General features: G+C 43.8%; 1 protein-coding gene across 1 annotated transcript; it reads left to right on the top strand.

Moving 5' to 3' along the window:
- Positions 1-1,185: 1,185 nt before the first annotated feature.
- ARHGEF5 (Rho guanine nucleotide exchange factor 5) lies at positions 1,186-24,857 on the top strand. The gene is made up of 15 exons (XM_080932007.1): positions 1,186-1,254; positions 7,976-11,114; positions 11,628-11,685; positions 12,190-12,254; positions 12,461-12,714; positions 15,083-15,243; positions 15,781-15,933; positions 16,231-16,360; positions 16,585-16,659; positions 17,055-17,144; positions 18,318-18,475; positions 19,033-19,188; positions 20,457-20,527; positions 23,166-23,270; positions 24,241-24,857. The coding sequence occupies exons 2-15, from the start codon at positions 7,988-7,990 to the stop codon at positions 24,396-24,398; spliced, it is 4,761 nt and encodes a 1,586-aa protein (XP_080788133.1). The 5' UTR covers positions 1,186-1,254; positions 7,976-7,987; the 3' UTR covers positions 24,399-24,857.
- The last annotated feature ends 2,063 nt before the right edge of the window (positions 24,858-26,920 follow it).

Below are 26,920 nucleotides of genomic sequence, written 5' to 3'. Positions count from 1 at the left end.
GGAACACAGAACTAGGGCATTTCTTCAACACTCATTGCTTCAGGATGATCAGAGAGGAGGCCGTTCTCCTCAGTCACGTTTTATTCTACAGGGCCTTCCAAATGACTGCTTGGCCTCTTCTGCCAGGGTCAGTGCAGCAGCGGTGGGCACAGGGATCAGTGGACAGTCTACCCACCAAGCTGTTTGGAGTTGTGGGCCACAGCATTCCTGAAAGAAAAACAACCAAATAGCTTGTTAACTATCTTGGATACACATCACTATAGCACCTCCCAGAGCAAGGAATTGGTTTGGGGAGGGAGCCTATGGATGAACAGAAAATCCAAAGTTCCTGTCCCTAGGTAAAGGGGTGTGAGTGAGTGAGTGAGTGAGTGTGTTCTCTCTCTGTGTCTCTGTCTGTCTCTTTGTCTGTCTGTCTGTCTGACTCTCTCTCTCTCTCTCTCTCTCTCTCTCTCTCTCTCTCTCTCTCTCTCTCTCTCTCTCTCTGAATACTGTGAAGAACAGAGAATTATCATTCAAACTGGGACATAAGATCTTAAAATGAGCTCAGAAACATGGCCGCAAACAGAGTCTACCTACAGAAAAGACATAAGAATGTTTCACACGCACCCAGTGAAGGGCGGGAGGGACAACAGGGATGGGGGTGGGAGGATAGAGGGACACACAGAGATAGAGAAGCATAGAGACAGGGACAGGAGAACTTGAGCAAGAGACACCCTTTGTGGTAAACACCAAGAGAAAGGTAAAGAAACACGCTGGCAATCACAAATCTCAGATGTCCTGAAACATTGGCAAACCAACTCGAGGGGCAGAAGAAAGTCAGCTGGGTCCGCGGACATGAGACTCAATTGGAGACCTGAAGAAGACCCACGGAGGAAGAGACACGCAGGGGTGTCCTGGGGTACGCGGGACATCAGCGAGTCCCGTGCCGGGTTCTCACATGCGGCTCCCTGGTGACTCCGGCCAGGGTTCTGCCCCTGGACGGCCACTGTCCGCGGGTGCTGTGGGTGCAGCTCAGTCCCGCGGAGCTCGCCCTTTCCTGCCCTGCCCGGCGCTGCCCCTCCCCCGGGAAGGTGTGTCCCTGTTTCCTCACCTGAAACTTCCTTAGGAGAAGCCCGTCCCTCCCTCCCGTCCGGCGGCAGGGGCGGGCCGCGGGTGGGGCGCCGGGGCGGCCTGGCCTGGCTGGGGACCACGGCTGGCGCCCGGACCTGGAGGGGACTGTCGGACCGGCCCGGGGCAGCATGTGACTCCGACCAGGTGGGTGCTCTCCTCTCTTAGCCCCGGTCTCCGGGTGGTCGTGGCGCCGGGCGGAGGTAAGGCAGGAGCGGGAAAGAAAAGAGAACTAGGCCTCCCCGGGGACCAGTCCGTGGCAGGTCCCGGGGCGCAGGCTCCGGAAATGGGGGGCTGGGCCAGTGGGCCGGCCTCCGAGTGAGGGGCTGAGTACCTGGTCGGGAACGGGAAGGGAGCCGGAAGGAATGGCCTCTGGGAAAAGTTTGCTTTCCCGTCAGGTCTGAGCCTTGGAAATGGGCACCCTGCCCCGAGATGTTCCTGGGCCAATAATCAGAACTTTTTCCCACCCCGAAAGTCGGGTCCCTGGGGAAAGCTAACTCCTATGATAAAGAATTCTTGAGATCCAGTTTCTAGGCGGTTCCTTACCTGGAAGTGTTTTCTTTCTTTCTTTTCTTTTCTTTTCTTTCTTTTTTTTAATTTTAATTGTAACCCGGCCTGGGCCTTGCTTCGTTATCTTCGCGGCATTTAGAGTACGTACTTGTGAATCTGTGTACACACCTCTCTCCGCTGCTAACTAAGGCTCTGAAGTCTGAAACAGGGATCCTGGCGCTGAGTTCCCTCTCCCCCATTTACCTGCACATATATAGGGAGTTTCTTGTTGGCCTTGGCACAAGGTTCTTAGGAACGTATAAAAGAGCTGTTCAGAACAGCCAGCCCAACTGCGGGTGCAGGAGCCCATTTTCAGAGCCCTGGTTCGGGGCATCTTTTAGAAATGCCTTTTAGCAGAGCTGGCCCAGGAGAGCTAATCTTGAAGCCTCTGTTTCCAAGTCTTCGTCCCCTCTGCTCACTCCCCTCCCCCTTTCCTGGATCTTGGGTTCTCTGGACAATCTTGTCCTCCTGTCGGCCTAGCAGTGAACTCTGGCCAGCACTGTGTCAGACTGAGGGGGAAGGGCACACCAAACGGGAGGGTTGAGAGGGTGGTTTTCCTTTCAGCTTCCTTCCTCCCTTGCTCTCCCACTGGGCTCCCAGCTTTACTTCAAAAGCACCAAGTTACAGAGAAACAGCCCCCAGTGTGGCCTCTTTCCAGACTTCCTGCTTTATCTACACCTGGGGTATAGGAGCTTCTGGCTCTATCAAAACAGTCATCATTTGTTAACCAGTCCTCAGGTCTAAGACTGAAACCATGAACATTAAAATGATATGGAGGGGATAAGGGAGAAGCTGAGCAGGGCACAGAGGTATACATTTTAAGTTTGTGGTAAAAGGGATTTAAAAAAAACATGGGGGAGGGGAGAAGTCATAAGGAATGTAAAAGATACCTCCTTTCAAAACAACAACAACAACAACAAAGAAATTGAAGATGTAGCCAAAGTTTTCATATATCTGTCCATAGTGGGGTTTGTCTGAAGTTGTGTGTGGCCACAGTATGCACTTGTCTGTCTTTGGGATAGACAAGAAGACGTCATTTGTGGTGTCTGGAATAGTCATTTATTCTGTGGACAGAAGTGGGATCTTGTGGAATGATGTTGAACAGAATCACCGGTATAGACACAAACAGGTGGTAGGCAGCCTCTGTTGTAAACAGGACCCTGTGCCTGTAATGTGTGTAGAGTAAGCTGGCCACTTAGAGTATCTGCAAAGTACACAGAAACAATGTCATTTATATGCCATGGACAAATAAGTCACACCTTAGCTGACAGGTGGGCCTGAGGGCAGAAGCATCCTCACACAGAGTGTTTTTATATAAGACCATTTGGCCTCTAAGGCCATCCGTAATATTTAAGACATTAGACAGTAGGTAAAAGGTTGGTTGGACAAGTCATAGCAGTGATGTCATACTACACTTACTTTGGTGTCTTTGGAATATTAAGGGTAGTAGTGTCAGACACTGAATCAAGGTTCATAGATGTGCTAAATGAGCTAAATGGAACGAAGGGAGATCTTTTGGATTGCAAGTGGGAGATTTGTTTTCCCAGTGTAGGCAGAAGTATAGATGTCACTGTAAATTTGGATGCAATCCTAGAGGTAAGGAAAGGCATCTTTTGAAATTCTTTTACACCTGGTAATTAAAAGTGGACAAGATCTGAAGTGTTGGTTGGGGAGCCTCTGGAAGACTGTGGAGGTCTTATTGTGTTCTGTACTGTTCTGTTAAGGGAGTGACTTGCAGTTTTGTCTGTGGGGTCTTGAAGCTGTGAAATATCTCTGGCCTGGAGAGAAGCCAGTTCCCAGTGATGCTGTGCCCTGGCTCTCTGTGCAGATAAATAGTGATGAGTGGGACATGAGGATGTTTCAACTCTTAACGGAATAGCTAGTTAAAAAGCTTTCATTCTGATGCCTTTATATGAGTAAGACCAGGTTTTACAGATTTCCTTTAGCTTTCTCCATGTTCTAGCTGGGTCATGCCCATTGGCATAGGATTATTAAGATAGGATCAAGTATAAGAACTAAGTGTATGTGCTAACTTACCTTTAAACTAACTGAATTTTCCATTCTTCCTCTCTGTGTTTTTGAGACAGAGTTGCTCTGTGTAGTCCTGACTGTCCTGGAACTCACTTCAGTTCCTTAAACATAAATGCTGGCCTTAAACTTAATGATCTGCCGGGCTCTGCCTCCTGTTTCCAGGGATTAAAGGGGCATGCCGCTACCTCCCAGCAACTACTGTATTTCTGAAAAGTTAAAGAACATAGTTGTGAGATTGCAGAAAGAGGCATGCAGTATGTCCCTAGGTCAGAATTAAAATATACGCACATAACACATCACGTATGACGGTGAAGTCTTGCTTCATTTATAAATCCAGGGAGTCTTTCTTTTAAGAGTATGATGATGTTGGGACAGAGGGAGCTAGACAGTACAGATGCTGGTGAGGAGAGATAACAGGGTTTGTCACATAGTTTTCTGATGCAGGTAGGAGCAAGTTTCAGTGAGCAAATATGTTATTTAACTAACATGTGGCTTTGAGAATAAGGCCCCATTATGTATCATTTATACATTTTATATTTAAGGGCTAGATAGAATAAATCACATACTGCTAGTTAGTGAGAAAAGGATGTAAAAGTCCTTCAATCCATGTACATTTTTGATAATCACATATACTTGCCCTATATAGATAATATCTGCATCTGTAAGGTGACCAGGAACTTGTCACAGACCACATCTGCAAGGTGCCTAGGGACCTGCTTGTTTGGTTATGTCAGATTCTATTGCAAGAGACTGCAAAGGTTGATTAAGTTGGGGTGGGTGTGTGTTTGTGTGTGTGTGTGTGTGTGTGTGTGTGTGTGTACCATGCACACTTAGCAACTCAGCATGACAACAAAAGGCATTCTTACAGGTGGATTTTAAACCACCTTTAAACCTGGAACAGAGCAGAAAGTTACATAGTTGGGCATAGTGAGGAGCCCAAGGCCCGTGGTATCCTCTTGTATCCTTGGGAAGTGAAGTCTGTAGGCTCTAGTTTGTGGTCTGCAAATCGAGCATTGTTTTGAGTTTCTGTGAAGGCCTCTGCAGCTGACATCTTCTATTTCATTCCCATACATATTCAGTCTCTTAGATCAGTAATATCTGTGCTTTCTATGACTTTTAATGATAACAATGAACTTTTTGTATTATGTTAGTTAGTCTTCATTAGAACTGTGAAGGAAACAATTTCCTCATCTCTTACAGATAAGGAAAGGGATATATGATTCCTACAGTTGACTAAAATACTAGCAAAGAATCAAAAGGGCAGAACTGAAAAATACTCTTGTAATTGCCCATCTTTCCCAAGAACCATGAAACTTAAGGTAGAGAGGACAGCACAGTTAACATGGTAGAGGATATATGTTCACAGAGATGCTGAGATAGCTGGGAAATTTGACCTACCAGAAAACCTTAGGTAGTGCGGATTGTACACTGTTAACATGGTAGAGAGTGTGTTCTCATGGAGATCGTGATACAGCTGGGAAATGCTAGACAAATTCTATGTGTTGTTCAGGAGGAGCAGAGAATTCTCTGGGACCAAATTCCAGTAGTGGAACACCACATATGAAGGCCCATAGCTCAGAGAGAAGGGGTGAAGAGCTGAATGTAGAGGCAGGTGCTAAAAAAGGAAGGCAAAGGCCAGATTTTACAATGTGTGTGATTTGGGCTGAATTTTTGGGACTTATCTTAGGTTTAGTCAGAAGATACCAAGGAATTTAAACTATGAGTGGATTTTGTGTAGATAATTCCCTGTATGTGTGGAGATCGGGGCTAGGCTGTGCTTCAGGTATAAAGATACTCGACTATAATATGGAAAATCTTGGCCAGGAGGAAACAAGAAATTTGTTTTTTTAGGTTTAGAATATTTATTGAGCACTTATTATGGACTAGTGTTGTGCTAGATTGAGGCAACTGAAAAAAAAACCTGTCTCACACTGCTTGCCAGTTTTTGGTGAGATAAAGGTTAAGTCGGAACACATAATTATATAGTTGAAATAGTATAAATGCAAGAGAAAAGCGAAGTGAGTTTTTTTTTTAATGACTTGAGATAGAAGTGTAGTTTAAGCCATTTGAGGAATTAGAAACCCAGATCATAAATCAAAGCAGGATAAAGTCATAACTACCAGGGAAAGTTCTGATGTGATCTTCACAACCAGCACCGAAGTATGATCTAGGGGATCCTGGCAGAATGGCATCTATTGGAGCTGGTGGGGCAGGTGGGCGGGGAGACTATGAAAACAGCATAGGCAGAACTCAGTTTAGATATTCAGAAGATGCTCGCTGCTGGGAATGTTTAGATAGTGAGTAAGTGGTTAGAGCCCTGATTCTCAACTTCTGGGGTTTTGACCTCTTTGCGGGGTGTCGAATGACTATCTCAGGGGTCACCTAAGGCCAATGGGAAATACAGATATTTCTATCACAACTCATAATAGTAGCAAAATTATAGTTATGGAATAGCAATGAAAATAATGTTGTGGTTGGGAGTCACGATGATGTGAGGAAGTGTTTTAAAAGGTTGCAGCATTGGGAAGGTTGAGAACCACTGGTTTAAAGAGATAATCATGGTCTAAAGGACACAAGGTAAGGAGGTGGAACACAGGAAAGAGAGAGTGTGGGCAGGCAAGTTTCTTCTGAATCCTATAAATTGGAGCAGAATCTCTCCATTTTTTTCTGGATTTTTTTTTTTTTTTTTTTTTTTTTTTTTTTTTTTTTTTTTTTTGGAAAATAGGATACCAGGTGTTCTCTTGGAAGTGGGGTGACAGGGTAAAAGGTCACAATGTTGATAAGTAGTAGGAGGAGTTAGCCTGCTGAGGAGGAGAGGATCATGATGAAGGTGGCCCAGCTTTCCCACCTATGTTGAGTAGAGTAAGTGGGATTATCTTAGCTCACTGTTTTACAGCAGCTGTCTCCACAATTTAAAACAAAACTGTTCATTAGTTATAAATCACTGCTAGACATTGTAAAAATAGGAAGATGAGTCAAATCTGGAATCTGCATAAAGGATTCATCTGTTGCATATCGGCTGTAATAGCCTGACCTATTTTATCTCATGTCTACGGCTCAGGAGGATGGCTCTACTTCTGAGACTGCTTCTCTGGGCTGTTAGATGGAGGGTGTGCCAGCCATCATGCCTGGTAGTTACTTGAGGCTGACTCATTCTGAGAGTCCACAGAGTTGACAGGAGAAATAGACAATGGCATAATAGAAGTTAGAGGGCAGTGACCACTGGGAGTTCCTGGAATTCCTTGACAATGGTCTTTAAATGGTAATTGAATTGCTTGTAATCAGTTTTTCCCACAAGAGTACAGAATCCTATGGGAGCTTTGTCTTGGTTACTGCTGATTGTCTGATACTTTAAAGGGTCCCTAGGTAAATGCGTGCATTTCTGTGTGTGTGTGTGTGTGTGTGTGTGTGTGTGTGTGTGTGTGTGAATGTGTGTGTGTGTGTGTGTGTGTGTTGTGAGAGGGGGGGGGAGGAGTGTGTGTGTGTGTGAGAGAGTGCGTGTCTGTGTGTGTGTGTGTGTGTGTGTGAGAGAGAGAGAGAGAGAGAGAGAGACAGACAGACAGAGAGAGAGAGACAGAGAGAGAGACAGAGAGAGACAGAGAGAGAGAGAGACTGATATTTTTCTAGAAAGCTTTCCACTTATCTTTTGAGATAAGCTCTCACTGAACTAGTCAACTCTTCGGTTGACTAGACTGGCTGACCAGGAAGCTCTCGAGATCAACCTGTCTCTGACCACACCTACACACGTTAGGGTTATAGACACACAGGATTACTCCTGGAATTTTTATGGGCACGCTAGGGTTCTTATGTTTGTACATCAGACCAACCACACTATCCTCTATTCTCTCTTGGTAAATCTTCATTATAGTTACCAACGGAACCATAGCCTCAGTCCCTCTAAGTCAGTTCCTAATGACTACAGAGGTAACTTTGCAGTTAAGAACACTTGTCATTCTTTCAGAGCACTAGGGTTCAGTTCTGAGCACCCATATTAATGGCTCACAATCATATAACTTCAGTTTCAGTGGAGCTGCTGCCCTCTTCTGAATTCTGTGGACACTGCATGCACGTATAGATATGTATAAATAAAAATAAATGAAAGAATTATATAGTTCAGTGTAATTTAAAAATAAGTAAAGTTAAATAGGTCATATACAAAGGCTAGCACTTATACACTGTATACCTGTCTAGTATGACCCTAAATGGAACCAAAGAAGTTTGCACTGATCTTTCCCTGTGTACATGAACACAGAAGAGGCATTAGAAACTTTTATTTTGTATCCTTCAGGATTCAGCCCTGATGGAGGCTGAGCAGCCTGAACACGGAGCATCCACACCCGTCCCTGACATAGAAAAATTTAGAGCTATCCCTGAAGATATCATGAGGAGCAGTCAGATCACTGCCTTGGATCCTGAAGCTCACGAAGGCCAAGATCCATCCTATACGTGGACAGATGGACACAGACCCTTGATGGACCAGTCAAAAGTGTTAAGGGACATGAGTGACCATACACCTAATAGTATGGCAATTTTCTTCAAGAAAGAATCTTCAGATGTGGAGACAAGCCAGGAAATCCTTTTGGCTGAGGCCTGTGACACTCCAGACCAACAGGAAGCTGTAACCCAGAGCCTTAAAGACAGACTGTCAAGAACAATAGCTGTCCCTGAGCTCTTGGCCTGTGCCGGCCAGGAAGAATGGCTAGACATACCCAGCAAACTAGACAGCAGAGTGGAGGCTGAACTGCAGCCAGAACTTATGTCTTTGACTTTGGCAGTTAGCAAAGAGAAAGAAGAGGAAGAAACCTCCCCAGATACCTCAACCCCTAGAGGATTTTGGCCGCTCTGTAAAAATCAACCTGGTGAGACTGACCATACTGAGGGCAGTGGACATGAACTGTTTAGGCAGGGGAAACAGCTGCAGTTGGAGGCCACACAAGAAAATCAGGGGCAAGAAGGCTTCCTCCAACCTCAGGAAGCCCAGGGACTGGAGGAACAGGAAGGACAGGAAGTAGAAATTCAGGAGGAAGGAATTCTGAGGGAAGACATTTGTTTTGGTGGGCTCCTGGGAGAGCAGGAAGAGGTGGAAGAGGAGTTTAACGGCAATGGGAAAGAACAGAATCAGGAACCGATCCAAAACTATATGCTTTTTGGAGGACAATGGGGAAGCGAGGGGCTTGGTGGGGAATTAGAAGAACTGAATCACAGTGAGAGGGGCCAAGAGGACAGGGAAAGGAGGGTTTGGGGTCAGAGTGGTTCAAAAGAGGAGGGACAGGACCAGGAATTAAGGGAGGTAGAAGAGAGAAGGATAGCCACTCAGTATGCAGAGAATCAAATGTTAGTAGAGAAATCAGAGCATGTAAGGAGACAGCAGGAAGATCATGATCAAGCAGGAAGAGTGATGCCTGCAGGGGACCAGCAGGAGGTTGTAGACTCCGGTTGCAGGGAACAAGGGAGTGAGGACAGTAGGCAGGCAGCAGAGGAAGGGAGCAGAACAGGAGAGGACAATAAGCCTTGTCTTCCAATGGCTTCAGTAGCTCCTGGGTTCCTCTCCCCAGGCACATTGTTCCCAGGTATTTCTTCCTCTGTGGCTGATAATCCACAGATTCAGAGGGAGCCTGTGCCTGAGGGAGTGACCCCTCAAGCTCCAACTCCTGCACTGGAGCCAACACAAAGGTCTCACCAACCCATTTTTCCACCTGCTTTTGCTACTGAAGAATCCCTTGGTAATAGGACTCACAACAGCCAGCAAGAAGAATTCAGGCTAAGGAAGGGGACAGTATCTGTACAGGGGACTGAGATGGTCTCTGCTAGTACATCTGTGGCTCCTTCAGGGACACCAGATACACCTCCTTTTACTCCTCCCAATGTTTTCCCCATCACTGCCACTTTGTCACCTGTTAGCTCTTCTTCAGTTATCCTTCCTTCTGAGAAGGAGACCTTAGCAGCTTCTATCTCGGCTGACACTCCACTTCCTTGTGGGCCATGTGAGACTCCTCCCCTGCCTGCAAAATCAACCAGGGACCCATGTGCCACCTCTGGCATAGCCAATTCTCATAGCCCTCTTGGCAACTACACTGGAGTCACCCAACATCTAAGAAGCAGCTCATTCCCAGGTTCTCATAGGACAGAGCAGACTCCAGACTCTGTGGGAATGTCACTCTCTTTCTCTCATTTGGAATTACCTCAGAGGCCCCCCAAACCAACCGTCTATGGCTCTCTGAACCCGAGAAGAAACAGAAGAAGTAGGGATGGTATCGTCTTTCCAGAATCCTCTACTGCTTTATTTGCTTTGAAACAGGACTCTGAAGAATTCACCTCAAATCCAGAGAGGCCCAGCAGTCCTCATGGTAGTCAGCCATGTGGCTCCCCACAGAACTCAGCCTTTGCCATAGGCTCTTCTGCCCCTGTGAATGTTTCTTCTCCACCCACTGTCTCTACGGATATGAGGATATATGAAGCCCTGCCCCCTCCTCCTCCAGAGAAGAGACATAGCTACAGTCATATAGTGGAGAGAGTAGCCCCGACCCTGAAGCGGCATAGTCATCCTCCTCCATTGGTCCTAAGTTCAGGGCTCCATAGCTCTCCTAAAGGCTCATTTTCCCTAGTTCCAGACCCTGCTGTGGCAAGGCAGCACCGGCCTTTGCCTTCTACCCCAGAAAGCCCCCCCCATACTCAGACCTCCATCCCCTCCAGGCTCAGATACGACAAACCATTACCCCCAATTCCTAATATGTTTGAGTTCTGCCATTCACCACCCATCCCTTCCTCTAATATCTCAAGGATGTACAAGCCTCTTCCCCCAGTCCCTATCATAGATCCTTCCTCTGAACCACCTCCCTTACCCCCAAAGTCCAGGGGGAGAAGCAGGAGTGTCCAGGGAGGAATTATACATTTAGCAGGTCAATCCAACCCAAGAACTACTGGTCAAGATTGGACAGTTTCTACTCTCTCTGTTGGACGGACCTCCTGGCCCCCAGCCACAGGCAGATCAACTGAATCTTTGCCTCCCACCAGTAGGTATAATAGTGAAGTGTCCCCTGGCCTGGCTTTCAGCAACATGACAAACCTTCTTAGTCCCTCTTCCCCTACTACTCCTTGGAATCCAGAGCTTCAGAGACCCACCAGTAAGGATGAGTCAGGGCCCACTGAAGAGTCTGAGCCTCCAGTGAGAGGATCATTTAGAAGATCAGCCCTTCAGGAGGAATTTAATAATACAAGGAGGTCAGCTTTAGGATCAGGAAAGAAGTCAGAAAAACCCATCCACTACCAACTGGAGAAGGCATCCAGCTGGCCCCACAGACGAGACCCAGCAAGGACCTCAGAGAGTAGCAGTGGACAGGTTGTCCTGGGCCAGGCACCCAACAAGCAAAAAGGCTGGAACCGGCAGGGCCTGCGTAGACCTTCAATTTTGCCTGAGAGCTCTTCAGGTAAGTAAGGAGCAGAGACTGTAGAACCATTTATGTTAGACAAAGCTTTTAATTCTACATCTTCCATCTGTGCGATCTCTACTGCTCTTTCTGCTTCATACACCCGCATCACATTATCAACCCAGAAACTCATGACCCACCATGATCCCATCAGAATGTTTCCCCTCCCTTTTTACTTTTCTGTCTCCTACTTCCCCTGAAGCCCACCTCTTTCTGAAGTTGCCAGACTCCCTCCATTGCTATACCCTCTTGTTCTCCCCTTTGTAAAACATAAAGTACCCTTTCTCTGTGAGTTTCCCATCTTGCATGAAGGCTGGGGGTGGGGTGGGGAGAATAGCTAATATATCTTCTGGAATTCCTTTCCTGAGACACAATGGGTACTGGGATTTAGAGTTCCTTTGGTACTGTCTTCCAGATCCCAGTAGAGCTGTCTTCCCTTTGCTTAGCTGTGGCTCCTGCTTATCTTTTCACCTACACTAAATGTCCCCTTGTGCCACCCATTTCACCTTTCAGATTTACAAAATCCAGCTGTGGAAAGACTTCCTGGCCCTTCCGATTCTGTTGTTTTCCGGTGAGTTGCTTGGTCTCCTCACTAATACAAAAGTACTGTCTTCATTTATGACACTAAGATATACTTTGTAAGAATTGTGTGGATAAAGATTCTGGGACCCAGAATTGCTGGTGCTTCTATGTCCAAAAGGTAAGGAGAGGAAGAAAGGTGTCAGGAGTGCAGGGAAGGAAGGTGTTTGTACCTGCCCGGTTCTGCCTGCTTTGTCTGTGTCCCCTGGCATCCTCCGAAGACCTATGGCTATCCTCCTGTCTCCTTCATGTACAAACAACCCCTGAATTACAAAGTAGAGTTATTATTTCCAAGTTCTCCTTAAGTTCCCAGGATCTCCCCTGAACTGTGAGGTAAGGGAGAAGGGTTGAATGGAAGGATCATTGATGGGAACAGGCTGAAGCAGCTTTCCTTCAGTCCTGACATCCCAGCATGTGTATGGAAGGTTAGAGATTTTTTAATCTAAAGTCACTCTCTCACAGTCAGTAAGCATCTCAAAACCTGCCTACTCCACAGGGAGAAGAAACCAAAGGAGGGCATGGGAGGTTTTTCAAGACGTTGCTCCAAGCTCATCAACTCCTGTGAGTACTTTAAAACAGATCTATAGGCTTGTGTGTGCTTTCTGCCTAAAATGGGACAGGGTCTCATGGCTGCCAGCAACTGAATGGTGGTGTCCAGAGAAAGGGTTGCCATAGTGGTCAACCGTAGATGGTAGTTTCTGGCAGTGAGCTTCTGCTCAGTTCATTTTCTCAGGATTTTCTCCTTTTCTCATTCATCTCACCCATAGCCCAGCTTCTTTATCAGGAGTATAGTGATGTTGTTCTGAACAAGGAGATTCAGAGCCAGCAGCGGCTGGATAGCCTGGCCGAGCCACCCGGGCTCTCTTCCCCACGGCATCGTCGGAAGGCACTGGTCTCTTCAGACTCCTACCTACAGCGCCTCTCCATGGCCTCCAGTGGCTCCCTCTGGCAGGAAATCCCTGTGGTGCGCAATAGCACAGTGCTGCTCTCTATGACCCACGAAGATCAAAAACTGCAAGAGGTACCACCAGGAATACACAAGGGAAAGTAGGGGGAACAAAGTCATATCCGCTAATGTTTTACCTTGTCCTCACCTCTGCCTCCGAGAGCAGGCTGTCCCCGCCCCACACTCACCTGTTCACACAGTGACTGCTCACTGCCATGCTGAGGAATGTGAAGCATATTCCCTTCTTCCCTGGCTCACACATGTGCCATCTACTCTTTCCGGTACTGTATTGGACTCACACAGAGTGACCATGCCTTGGAATCTGTTGAGAGGTGTGTAAGAGGAAGTTCATCACTGATAATCTCCTCTCTATGTCTACCAGTGTTTCAGACAAGCCACATATTCATTTGTGCTGGCTCCTTTGAGGAGGACAAACTGGAAGTTGTCCTCTGGTTCTTTGATTCCACTAAGACTCTAATATATCCTGGCTTGGTCATCACCCCTAGTATTAATATTTCAGGAGACTGCTTGTCTTGTTCTAAGCAGTGACCATTAGTAAGTTTTACATGGGCTTTCATATTTGTCTGAAGAAAGAACAACTTTTCTTCCCAGGGAGAAAATAGGACACAGTGGAGAGCGTAATAGCTAAGTAACTGGGTTCTATAACAATGATTGAGACACGATGCCTTCGTTAATATATGTTGCTTGACTTTGGTCAAATCATTTGCTGTCTCTATGTAATTTGTAAAAACAGATACAAAGAGTTACTGGAAGAAGAAGAAAGATAAATGGTTACTACAGAACAGTCAGTCAGAAAGTATTGACAATTTGAATGTAGATGATGTAGGCCTGGCTTCAACTAGTCAGATCATCTTGGATAAGCTATATAATTTCACTGCAAGTTTTAAAATACGGGTGTTTAGAAAAATCACTAACCTGTCCTGTGCTGATTGATCAAGTAATGGGAAGATGAAATGAAATCTCTGAATCTTCAACAAGCTAAGGAGTCACAAGGGATGTGATTCTAGCCCTGATCCCTCTTGATTTTGCAAGAAGAGAGACCTCTGTATCACCACCTCATACATACATATTCATTTTATCAAATAACATCTTAAGAATCTGCAAAATTTCTGCACAGACTGGATTCCTCTTGAAAATCATGATTTCTGAAGGGTGTTTGGGGTGGTGGGGTGGTCACTCTGTCTATAGAAAAAGACCAAACAACAACAACAAAAATCCCCAAGTTTCAGGAGGTTAAATGAGCCACTTTAAGCTGTGTGGTGTTTAATGGTTATGTTGCAAATAAGCAGTATTATGGTTGAGGCTTGTATAGAAAGTTCAGTTGTATAGTTGGTTATTTCAGGGATCAGCAAGGGATGCCTATTTTACTCTTTTCGAAGTGGCTTGAGTGGCCAACCATGATGAGGAGGAAAAGGCATCCACTGGTCTTGTCTGTGAGTCACTGAGCCCCCTGCTGGAGTCTCCACGCACGTTAATTGCTGACTTTCCCTTTTAAATCACACTGTGGAATCTTCTCTGACATTCCTGCTTCCTTTTATTCCCATTTCTCCTCAGACATCAAATTTATCTCGCCACCTTCCTTTTTCCCTGACTTAGAGCTCTCTGACTTTGTCAATAATTCCATCATCTAACCAATATCCTAATCAAAAGCGGGTGTTGGCTTTGGCTCCTCCTCTTTACGCCCCACTTCTAGAAAATAAGCTCCATCTTCCAAGTCTTGTTTGATGACTAGAGTAGTCCACTTTTCCTCATGCGCATGAGTGACAGGCCTTCATCTCCCATCTAGACAGGCTACCCTACTTCCCAGCATGGCTCTTACCTCTCCAGGCTGTTTCTGCATGTTGCTAAAAGGTGTTCTCACTAAAACAAAACAAAACAAAACAAACTGACTCAACCAATTCCTGAACTGTTCTCTCTCCTCACATCGTTAAGCTTATGTCATGCTGTATTGTTTACATGATCCACCAGGCCTTGTGCCTCATTCCTCCTTGTCCCTCTGGAGTCATTTTTGTTTTTTCTTTTCTGTAAATAAAAGTTCTAGAAATGCTCAACTTATTTGTTACTTTTCTAAAAGTAAACTTCATTAGGTTTAAAATATTAACCACCTTATTATGAAGTCTCCTTGTTAGTAAAATTATCACTATCATATGGTAAATTATTGTTTTTATGTACAGGTATGAGTGTATCTTTAAGTTTCTTGAAAACATAAAGAGTCTGTTCACATGTTATTCAGCCCCTAAGTTGAATCTGACATACACAAATATTCTTTGTACCCCTCTTAGACTAAGTTTTATTTATTATTATGAGTGATGAAAAGAGGTAGCTAAGTCAGTGCTCAGTCCTAAAATGCTGTACAGCAACTTCCATCTACCAGACACTTCATAAAAGTATTTATTAATCTTCTTCTTTCCCAATCTTCTAGGCCAAGTTTGAGCTGATTGTGTCAGAAGCATCTTACCTGCGCAGTCTAAACATAGCTGTGGATCATTTCCAACATTCAGCCCAGCTTCGGGCCATCCTATCCAACCAGGATCACCAATGGCTCTTCTCTCGATTGCAGGATGTGCGCGATGTCAGCACCACGTGAGACTTCTTCCAAACTCCAGTTTATCAACCTTGCTGTTCTTAGCCATTGAGGTTTCAGCTGCTTTTGCCCCACGTAGAAACCTTTGCTTTGTTAGTGTCTCTGGATAAAAGTGGCTCAGGGTTTGCTCCATGATTCCTTCAGGTGTAGCAAGAGGGATAGGAGGAGGGAGTGTGGAAGTTCACAGGTCTATTAATATAGATGAGTGAGAAGTGCTTCCTGGCTTGAGATTTTGCCTACATTCTGGGCGTGTAGTGCAGTGGACACAAACTATTAGAATCACTGAAAGATTGGAAAACCAGAGTAGAATAAAAAAAGAAAAAAAATCAGAATAGTAGAATTCTATTTAAGTTAGATCAGAAGTAAACGTGTAACAACTTTGGAGAGAATGGTACTGCATGGCAAGGTCACAGAGCGAAGGAGAGTCAGGAGAAATGAGCGATTCATGGAATCAGTTGCATGCTCAGAATATACAGGGCTAAGAGAGATGCTGGGCTGAGGACCCAGTAGCTCATGACTGTTTAAATACTACACAGGTTCCTTTCAGACCTAGAAGAAAACTTCGAGAACAACATCTTCTCCTTCCAAGTGTGTGATGTTGTCTTGAATCATGCCCCAGACTTCCACAGAGTTTACCTGCCTTATGTCACCAACCAAACCTATCAGGAACGCACCTTTCAAAGTCTAATGTAAGAACAATCCCTTTCCATTCCCTTAGTGGGTTTTGTGGTGACCTTGACTCACTTCCCAGCCCAGAGCCCTCTCCCATGAGTATATGCTCTTGTGCCCATCACTGTCATCCAGAGTCTCAGCCCATTTCCCATATCATATCCTCTCTGCAATCATATCTGGACCCTGTACATGGGCTTTTCCCATTCTTTCCCAATCCCAGAAATCCCAGTCCTTCACTAGCTCCAATTCTTCATGCCTTCACTGAGGCACCCCCCGCCCCCTCGCTTCTTACCCAAGGCTTGCTACTCATACAGGAACAACAACAGCAGTTTCCGGGAGGTCTTAGAGAAGCTGGAGAGCGACCCCATCTGCCAACGCCTGTCTCTCAAGTCCTTTCTGATACTGCCCTTCCAACGCATCACACGTCTCAAGCTGCTGCTCCAGGTATGACAGATATTTCTTTGGTTCAATGCCTTTGACCCAAAAACATGATCCTGGAAAGTTTTAAGGTAAAGGTCATCCATTCACTTATTTAGTTTTCACATCATGTGGAGGATGTGAACAGTTTCCCAACTGTCTACGTCTTTCTCAGAAGTCATTGCTTTTGGAACTATGGCTCTGACTTGTCCTTCCTCCTATCTGGCTCTTGTCCACTATTTGTTCCACAGAACATTCTGAAGAGAACTCAGCCTGGCTCCTCAGAAGAGGCAGAGGCCACAAAGGCACACCATGCCCTAGAGAAGGTAGGCAGCCATCATAGCCAGTAATCTGTAAGGGATATATAACTCCTTAGGGATAAGTCTTCCCTCTTCCCCTAATACTCATGACTGAAAAGAGCAAGGGAGATGGGACCATACTAAGTGGTGAGCTTCTGGCATCTGCTAAACTTATTTTACACATTCCATTATTTAGCAACTAGGTTCCTGATACCACAGTCCCTCATCCCAGTATGGTCTCTCAGGTCATGTAAAGTATTCCATCATCCTAGCATATGACTTTGATGCTGCTTTACACAGCTCCAGCCTCGTAGAAAAGACTGAGCTTCTCAGGCATCTTTCCAGGTTGCTTTTAAGGGGAATTAAAGGGCAAGACTCTAACACAACGATCTTCCCCTTCCTCTACCCTGCTCCATTCACAGCTTATTCGAGATTGCAACAGCAATGTGCAGAGAATGCGGAGGACAGAGGAGCTCATCTACCTGAGCCAGAAGATTGAGTTTGAGTGCAAAGTGAGCTGTCCCTGCACACCTCCCGGCCTTTGTGTCTCTTTAGCATAACCTATAGACCATCTCCTAACACAATCATCCAGACTCCAGTGCTTCTACCTCTCCTTCTGTCCATTTCTGGAATAGGAACATGATCCTTTTATTCCACAAGACATGTTGATAGGTGGAGGGATAGAATTATATGTGGATCTTATTACGTATTGATGTAAAAGTAGAGGGTGCAGATCTGTAGATATATCTGTGTATATGTGTATAAGGAAATGGTGAGGATAATCAGAAAAGAGAGAGGAGCAGTAGTTACTAGAGGAAGAGCACCCAACAAATGGATAGATGCAATGTCCCAGAATAAGGATGTATAAAAATTTAGGGGTGAAGAATACTTGACTCACTTATTTTATCAGGTCACCCTCACCCTCGGCAAAGCAACATGCCAAAAACCTCAAAATCTCTGTCCAAATAAATGTGAAATTGATTTTCAACATTGAAACTGCAATGCATTACAGACAACATCATTACTTCCCTAAAAGTAAACTAGTCCTTCTCAGAGTTTTACAGGACCTCTTTCCCAAGCCCTAGCTCCAGGCATACCCCACCTCAATCTCTTTATCCTCAACTCCAGTCTGATTCAGACTCTGCCTGTCTTGACTCTGACCATCACTAAGGAAAGAGAAGATAGCATAACTGCCCCCGATTCTTTGGCTTTCATGATGCTCTGTTGTGCCCTGACTGTTCATTGACATGTTCTGCTTGGGCTCACAGACTTCTGTTCCCACATCATCTCTTGTTAGATCAGAGTCACCTTCCTTTGAGCATTGATCCACATGAATACAGTGTAGTTAGGGAGTTCCAAGAGAAACAATCTGGACGGCTTGGTTTGCAGTGTTTCTTAACCTGTGGATCATAACCCCCTTAGGAGATTTTATATAAGACATCCTGTATATCAGATGTTTACATTATGATTCATGACAGTAAAGTTACAGCTATGAAGTAGCAATGAAGTAATTTTATAGTTGGGGGTCACCACAACATGAGGAAATGTATTAAAGGGTTGCAGTGTTGGGAAGGTTGAGAACTATTGCTTTAGAGCAGAGGGAACATCTGGAATTGGTGATTGGGAGGTTGGGCAGGACTGACAGGAAGCTCATGACCTTCTCCTTCTTTCTTCCTGCTCTGTAGATTTTCCCACTTATTTCACAATCTCGATGGCTGGTGAAGAGTGGGGAGCTGACGGCCCTTGAGTTCAGTGTCTCCCCAGGGCTGAAAAGGAAATTGACCACTCGTCCAGTTCATCTACATCTCTTCAATGACTGTCTGTTGCTGTCTCGGCCCCGAGAGTCAGTGGCTGGAATGGGAGGCCAGGGCATAAGAAAGAATGGGATAGGACCAGAAGGACATCAGATGATCTGCTGCCAATGACTCCCTTTTCAGTTAGACAACTCACAGTCTGATTCATGAGTCAGCTTTGAGAACAGAAGTGAGAATAGTGTTACCAAACCTGTCCTATGTTATAAACATGAGTGAACTACAGCAAAGAGGTGTCATCTTTTTAAATAAGTTTATTTGTGGTTTCTTTGGGTGGTGCGCAGCATAATAGCCAATACAGCTACTTTGCTAATTTCAGAGCTGAAACCCTGGTCATTAGGACCGTATAAAGTTAATATTGGTTCTTGTCTCTTCAACTCCTTAAAGTAGCGAATATCACTACTGCAGTAAATAGTTGGTTGAGACACTGAGCTTATTATATTCAGAGCAAGTTGAAGCCTTTACAAGGCCTTTATATGAATACAGTTTGTAAAGCTAAGGGCAGGGAGTTTTAATACAAGACTAGAGGGTGAGGATGGATGAAGTACCAGAACTATAGCCTGAGACTGAAAAGATTTCTGTCTTGCAGCCGGTTCCTGGTATTTGACCATGCTCCGTTCTCCGCCATCCGAGGGGAAAAGTGTGAGATGAAGCTGCATGGACCTCACAAAAACCTCTTCCGTCTCTTTCTCTTGCACAACGCACAGGGCACTCAAGCTGAATTCCTCTTCCGAACTGAGACTCAGTGAGAAGGGGCTGGGCACAGGAGTTGGGGGTGGGTGTCTCTGAACGGTGACATACACAGACCGTGGCTTAGCACTTCTGGGGTCCTTCATAGAAACCCAAAGCCCTAGAGCTAAGTGATAACTTGAGAAAGATCCAGTGTGGAGTGAAGATGTGTAGCTGCCACCACAGCTGAGCACCTGCTTTACAACCTGCACTCAAAAAGCACAAGGTCTGTGAGACGTAAGGGATCTGAGCTTCATGGAATAAGCTGAACACTGGATTACTGCATTTGTGAGAGATCAGTTCACCTGTGCAACCCAGTGCCAAGGCTGGCAGGCACTTATGTGAATAAGAACACCTTGTATGCCATTGGCTTTTCCTCAGTGTCCTAGCTTCTTCCTCTATTGAGCAGAAACCTATAGTGTTAAAATATGAATTCTAAATCTTTCTGATGATAATAACAAATGAATACATTCACCTATACATACAAATTTTGAGAGCTGAAATGATAACTGTTGTATCTATCACACACTGAAGAATACCCTGTAGCTTTCCTGGTGCTATAAGAGACACAGAAAGTGCTTCTCTGTAAGATTATTAAGCACATCTGTGGCTTAAGGCTCCAAGTGATATGGATACTTTTCAGATTGATCCTTTAGGAGACATTTCAAGTGGGATCAATAGTTTCTATCTCTACTCATGCAACAGAGAAGGTAGTGTGCATGGATTTCACCCAAGACAAATAGCCATAAGTAGATTTGTGTTCTTTTGTAGAAATTTGGGTAGCATCCTTTTGGAAAAGTGAAAGTGTCATCCTCAATAACCTAGATACATTGGGAAGCAGAGGATAATATAGGCTAAGATTACATTATACAACAGCAATGACTTGGCTTAATTAGTATTAAGTGGTAATTTTCAGTTTAAGATATTTGATTGAAGGGAGGTGAGTGATGATCAAGAATCATGGGAAGTGGTCATGTCTAAATAGATGAGTGATTGTTTGGTGTGATTTCCAGACTGGAAAAGGTTCATGTGTGTGATTGACAGTTCACCTTATGACTCTTTCTCAAAGGTATGCCTGGAAGGAGAAAGGAAGGCTAGACACATTATACTAACATATGGAGCAAGATCACCCTGTGTTTCCAACCAGGCTGGATCCCATCACCTGTTAGGAGTCATTAATTTAGACAAGTCCTCCCTGTAGCCAATGGTCTTCCTCACCGTTGGCCCTCGGCCTATGTGCCCCTAGACTGTAAATGAGGCTAAGACTTCCCTTTGTTATTTCAGAAGTGAAAAGCTTCGGTGGATCTCAGCCTTGGCCACGCCCAGAGAGGAGCTGGACCTACTTGAGTGTTATGGTAAGTAAGGATATAACAGAGAAGGGAGTGTCTATCTGTGGTCTTCTTTGGATGAAGGGTAGTGTGCTGGGAGGTAACTCTAAAAAGCTTCTATTTATTGCTTTTCCTTAGAATCTTATGGTAGATTGTTGGGAGTAGAAGCTTAAACACTCGTGCTATATCTGCTTAACAACTGTCTTTCACTCTGACAGTACCTTTCCTCGAGCATTCACTGACTTAGGCAAATGTTTATTCTCTGTAAAATATATATTTCTTTAATTCTTATCTGCTGTGAGTTTGACTTAATTTTACCAGTTGAAAATGTAAGAGGGACAGTCACTGTAGCCATAGTGGGGATAGCAGAACTGCTACACACATTTTGTCTGACCACAGCAGGATAGCTAAATCTGCCTACCCAGAGCACACAGGAGTAGCCAGAGCCCAGAGGGTATCAAAGGAACACCAAGCTTTTGTGGGGAAAAAAAAGAATAAAAGAATGTAATGAACCCTGGAAAGGGATCTAGGAGACTCCATGCTGTTTGTGTGCTGTGCGGTTCATTGGTCAGCGTTGTTTGTGGTGGGTAAAGAGGGTAGCAGGTAACTACTTCACCTTATAGCATTTTACTTAAGTGGATGGAAGATGAGCCTTAGGAAAAAGAAGTGCACTGGCAATAATGTAGCATTCATTCCACTTATTTTCTGCAAAGCCAGTGCATGGAAGTCAACTGTTGTAGTAAATAATAAATGGTGGCTTAACCTTATATCCCACGCGGCACGGGGCCATCTGGCACTACAGGGATCTCTAACTTGATGGCTTTATGCTGCCTCTAAGAACTCAGGCGTGGTTCACTCCACCACTCCTGTTGCTTCTGTCTCAGGTGGATATGACTACCCTGATGTGTTTCTTTCCTCCACCACCCAGTACAAACCTGACTCTACATCCAGTAACTTATCAAACAGGTTTATATATTAAAATCTCAATCCACAAACTGTCTACATAATAAGCTTACAACCAGTGGACAGAGATACAAACTGCCCATCCAGAAAAGATAAATAGACCCATAGAAACCCTTGTAAATAATCCTAACAACCTTATCAAGCTAGAGATATGCCAAGAGAAACATGCACGTCTGTCTCCATCACCCTCCTTTGTCCATTCATCTCCACCTCCTGCCTCTGTCCCCACCTACTTCTCCATTGTCCAATTATGTATCATAAACCTACAGTCAAGTATAAAGACATCCATCTAAGAGAGGTTGCTTCTAGAATAGGCATACTGTGAACTTTGTATCTTGAACTTAATTAAAATCTATGGAAATGTGGCCTGGCTCTTAAGAACGCATGTAAAATTTTCTCATGAATCATTTTGATCAGTGATCATCTTGATCAATTACAGACGAAAAAACTGAAGCAAAAAGGGAGCAAGTGTACATAAATCATCCAGAAAGTTTAATGGCAGAAAATTATTTTTAAAGGCATGGGATCCCTTATCTGATACAAGGGAGAAAATGATTCAAGATTCATAGACTTCAAATTTGAATATAGTTGGAAAAGCTGTGAATTAAGTTCTGATTTCTATGCTGAAGATACTGGTGAACACTTGAAGTTTCTGATTGTGAAGATACAAAAGAGCCAAATTACCATGTGAGGTCTTTGGTCTCATTATTAGCCTTTATTATCAGCCAATATCTGGCCTGACAGTCTTGTGACCATTATGTAAAATGTGTGGATGTATTGTAAAACTTGTGATGTATTATTAAACTTAGAAAACCATTAGCTTCACCAGCCCTAAAGCTAAGTCTGTTAAGATAAAGTCTACAACCTATAGGAGAGATGTTTCTTTTCTGCTATAACCTGTCTACCTGAGGACCTCACTAGTCAGTGTATTGTCAAATATATTATTCATGCCTTGCTCTTGTTCTCTGACCATAGAAGTAACCTCTTCCACAGTAGAATGTGTCATTCTATGCTTCCAGATCTTGACCACTTGTATTTGGCTCAGAACATACTACTTCTTGCTCCCTTTGGAACACAATCTGTGCTTTGCAGAAGCTAAGTAAAACATGTGCATAAAACAGTTAGATAAGCAAGTAATACCTGGTTCCCCTTCAACAGTCATTTCTAAGGAATTCAAATTCCATTGAAGACAGAGGGTCAGAGCACATCTCAGAAAGAAGATGAATCTTTAACCTAACTTCAAGTATTTGTCATGATGATTAATTAAATGTGGTCACATGACATTTTCCTGGCATTCTCCCTAGAGAAGGAGAACTTATAAAACTTAGATTCCATCCTGATCCTCCTGTTTCTTTACTGACTTTTTGATGCCCGGGAGATAAAGATTCTTCCAAATGCCTCTTGGTTTTTGCTGTCATTTGTTTTCTAGCTCTTGTTTTTTTGTTGTGTTTTATTTTTGTTTTTATTTGTTAGTATTTTTAAACAGGGTCTTATTATGTGGCCTTGAGTGGAGCAGGTTTGTGTAAAACCCAAAAAGATTTTCCTGCATTAACCTCTTAAGTGTTGGAGTTAAAAGTATAGGCCAATGGCTTCCTTTGTCTATAATCCCACACTTGTCTCTACCTCAAGCTCTCCCACACTTCCCTCATGACTCCTCATTGTGTCTTGTACTGCTTCTAATCTTTGCTCTCCTCTTCTGAAGACTCCCCACAAGTTCAGTGCCTCCGTGCCTACAAGCCCCGAGAGAATGATGAGTTGGCACTAGAGAAGGCCGATGTGGTGATGGTGACTCAGCAAAGCAGTGATGGTAAGAGGGAAGATCCCTGAGCCGGAGGTGGGCCAGCAGAGGCTGGTTAGACATTCGCTAGCGTTCTAGGGCCACCATAACAGAGTAGTGAAAGCTTAGGGGCTGGGCTGGTAACAACAGTAATTTATTTTCTCAAAGTTGTGTGGTTGAGAAGTCCCAAAGCAAAGAAGTCAACTGGCTTTTCTGAAGCTTCTAGGAAGGGTCTTTGTCTTGTCCCAGTCTCACAGATTTCAAAATGGCTGCATAATTTTAATCTCTGCATACATATCCTTGTGGCTCTCTTCTTTCTGTGTGCATCTAAATTACCTTTTCTGTAAAGCAACCAATTCTGACTTACTGATGGACTCCAGGGTGGCCTCAGTGTAACTTTATTCATTGTTTTTGGAGCAGTTTCATCCCCAAGTTTCATTGCTGTGCAGAGATCCCATAACCAAACTCTTAAAAAGGAAAGCATTTCATTGGTGCATGCTTACAGTTTCCGAGTTTTATTTAGTCCATTATTATCATGGCAGGAAACATGGTGGCACACAGGCAGCCATCATGTTGGAGAAGGAGCTGAGAGTTCTTCATCTTGATTCACAGGCAGTAGAAGTGAATGCCACAGGAAGCCTGGCTTGGGCTTCTGAGACCTCAAAGCACACTTTTCCCAATAAGGCCACACTTCCTAATAGTGTCAATTCCTATGGGGGCCAATTTTATTCAAACTACCATACCAAGTAAGAACAGATTTCAAATTACCAGAGTATTAGGTTATAAATAAATACTTTGATGAGCAAAATTCAACTGATATTAGAAAAGAATACTGAAGACTTCAGTAAGCCTAGGACAGCCATTTTCATAGCATGCATGAATGGGTTTTTCATAGTAGAGGATTATGATCCATTCATCCTTACTTTTCATTGAGGAGGTCTAAGAAGTTAGCATGAACACTTAACATCTAACTCTTCTTTCCTCTTACTGTGTGCTGCAGGCTGGCTGGAGGGTGTACGACTCTCAGATGGAGAGCAAGGCTGGTTTCCTGTCCAACAGGTAGAGTTCATTTCAAACCCAGAGGTTCGTGCTCAGAACCTCAAGGAAGCCCATCGAGTAAAGACTGCCAAACTACAGCTGGTAGAGCAGCAAGTCTAACTGTTCCTTGGTGAGGAGTCTTCTGAGCTCATGAACAAGCATCCCTGGAGATGGCTAGTCCTAGAAACCTGCTGCAGAAGCCTTCTGGGGACCAGGAACATGACTGTCTAAAAGCTCAAGGACGAGCTTAGTCACTTTCTCCAGTATTTCTTTGCATTTTGTGCTTGGTAGGGAATATTGAGTGACTACACACTGGATTCTGGGAACCTTTCTTCATAGGAAAATGGACTATGGGGCCTGAACTTAGGTGCTGTACTTCTGCTACCAGATGGTACTTGTACATCATCTGGTATTACAGTGCAGATTTTGAGCTGGCCAGATGTAAGGTTGTGGACATATGTTACCAGATAGACCTCAGCCTTCTCACTGGAGGTGTTTAATGGGGAAGGTGTTTAATGGGAAGGTGAACCTGGTGACCTTTAGAATATCTTCCAATCTGAGAATGTCTTCAATGCATGTGCCCCTGCAGTCCTTGCTTCTTGGTGGCAATGTGAGGGTGGCATTCTCTCACTCTAATAAACTTGGCACTTCTCTGAGTGTTTTCTTCTCAGATTACTTAGTAGTCACTGAACAAGATTTACAATGCAAAATCTCATTGGAACGCCAGCCTATATGGCATGTCATGAAAGACCAAACTGGTGCACAGATTATATCAGCTACTAGCTTCTTCTAATAAGACTTAGGAACTTGGCCATTGGCTCTGCTTTTGTAGTTTCAAAACTTGTAGAAGGAATTAGAAGGCACAAACGAGTAATGAGAACCAGTTCAAATAACTTCGTACATCCATAGGCACAGATAGGCTAATTTTGGGTGGATTTGGCAAATGCTCTTTCAGCCATTTGTGACTTTCTGTTGTGATTTTAATTGCAGTGAAGATGCCAGCCTAGGTGTTCTATCTTTTTCCTGAAAGTCAGTGGGAAGAGTCCTAGGATCCAGTTAACAGGGTGCCACGAGTCAATCAGTCCAAATTCTTAAACAGCACCTGATCAATACACTGCAAAGTCCAAGCCAAGCAATCCATCATTCTCTGTCCCCTTTAACATTGCCTTTCTCCATTGAAGATGATCACCTGCCATTGCTTTTCTTGTCTAGCATCCTACGTAATAACACATGGCATCCTTTGTCCGATCTTTTAAGCAGGATAACTGTAGTCCTCGTAGTCATTCTATTATATTTTATGATTAGGAGGACTCAGGGGCAGAGTTGCATTGGAGCTTTGCACAAGGGTAAGAATGAAGCAAAATGTATTAATAACATAATTTAAATAAAATGTGTTAATTAACGAATTATTAACAATGTGTTAAAATGTATGTTAATATAACAGTAATATTAACTCTTGACAATACACTGATTTTTTAATTCATTCTAAAACTCAAAGGAAGCTTGCTTGCCATTTTTAAAATACACAGATATTTTGCTTGAGGCAGAATGAGTACTAATCTACACTAAGGATGGTTTTAGGGAAGCCCAGGTTCTTGTTCACAACTGACTTTAATATTGTGACATATTTTGTATGTGTATATTACTGTGTAATTTAATGACATTCATATTAATGCCTGTGGTAATTATATTCCAAACTATTCATGTAAGTAACAGAGTACTGGCCATAAAACATGAAGAGAGTTACATGTAATTACATGAAGAGAGAAACCTTGTAATTTTCAGGCAAGTTCTCTAGTATTTCGTTAAGAGATAAAAATAACCCATTTATTTATGATGGATGTGCAGGCAGCTGTTGTATTGTCTGATTGTTCCAGATACATTTTATATGTATATCTAATTTGGAAACCAAAAGATATTTGGCTTCTGCATATCAGATGGTTCTTAATTTGAAAGAAAAAATCTTAGATATTTGTTTTTAAAAAGGAAGGAGAAACTAGACATGGGTAATCTCTTTTCAGTTGAGTTAATTAAATTAACTCTACAGAGTTTGGGGAAATGGTGTATATGCAGAACTAGTGATTGTCTCCTTCTCCAGATACTCACAAATTTGCCAGGGTGATGTCATTGGCTCTGAGACCCAGGAGCTGTTAGAAGAAGGTGACAAACACCCGCATTGAAACATCAGGGGCATTCAGTTCTTTGTTGCATCTAAGTAAAGTTATGCACAAGGGATATCATCATCAATAGGCCTGCTTGTAGATATGAACAGAGGTGAACATGGTGCTTGCAGTCAAGTAAATGGTTCTTTTCTGTAGCTGTTCATACCAAATTGGGTCATTGTTATAAGTTCTTGTTAGTTGCTTCTTCAAAGTTTATGTTCAACACCCACTTTTAACTAACTATGAGTTTGAGGATTTTATTGCATATTATTTGGTGCCTTAGTTAGAATGAGCTTTGATAAATCAGCCTGTGGGGATTTTTTTGTCCTTCTCTTTAAGGCCTGGGGCTCACATTCAGAGCACCGATTGGGAGGCCAACATTCTACTACTCGCCTCCACACCATGGTCACTTTTTAAAGTTAATCTTTGGAATAAATATTATTCAAAAGTCTAAATAGATTACATGTACTGACTTCCTTG

This window comes from Micromys minutus (assembly GCF_963924665.1).
Source record: "Micromys minutus genome assembly, chromosome: 18".
In the NCBI taxonomy this organism is placed as follows: Eukaryota; Metazoa; Chordata; class Mammalia; order Rodentia; family Muridae; genus Micromys; species Micromys minutus.
The sequence above is the reverse complement of the archived record's forward strand: the minus strand, read 5'-3'. Positions and strand labels throughout refer to the sequence as shown.

Coding starts and splice junctions, on each gene's coding strand:
- ARHGEF5 (XM_080932007.1), top strand. CDS start 7,988: ATGGAGGCTGAGCAGCCTGAACACGGAGCATCCACACCCGTCCCTGAC. Junction 12,255..12,460: donor CTCCAAGCTCATCAACTCCT/GTGAGTACTTTA, acceptor TCTCACCCATAG/CCCAGCTTCTTTATCAGGAG. Junction 16,361..16,584: donor GTCTCAAGCTGCTGCTCCAG/GTATGACAGATA, acceptor TTTGTTCCACAG/AACATTCTGAAGAGAACTCA.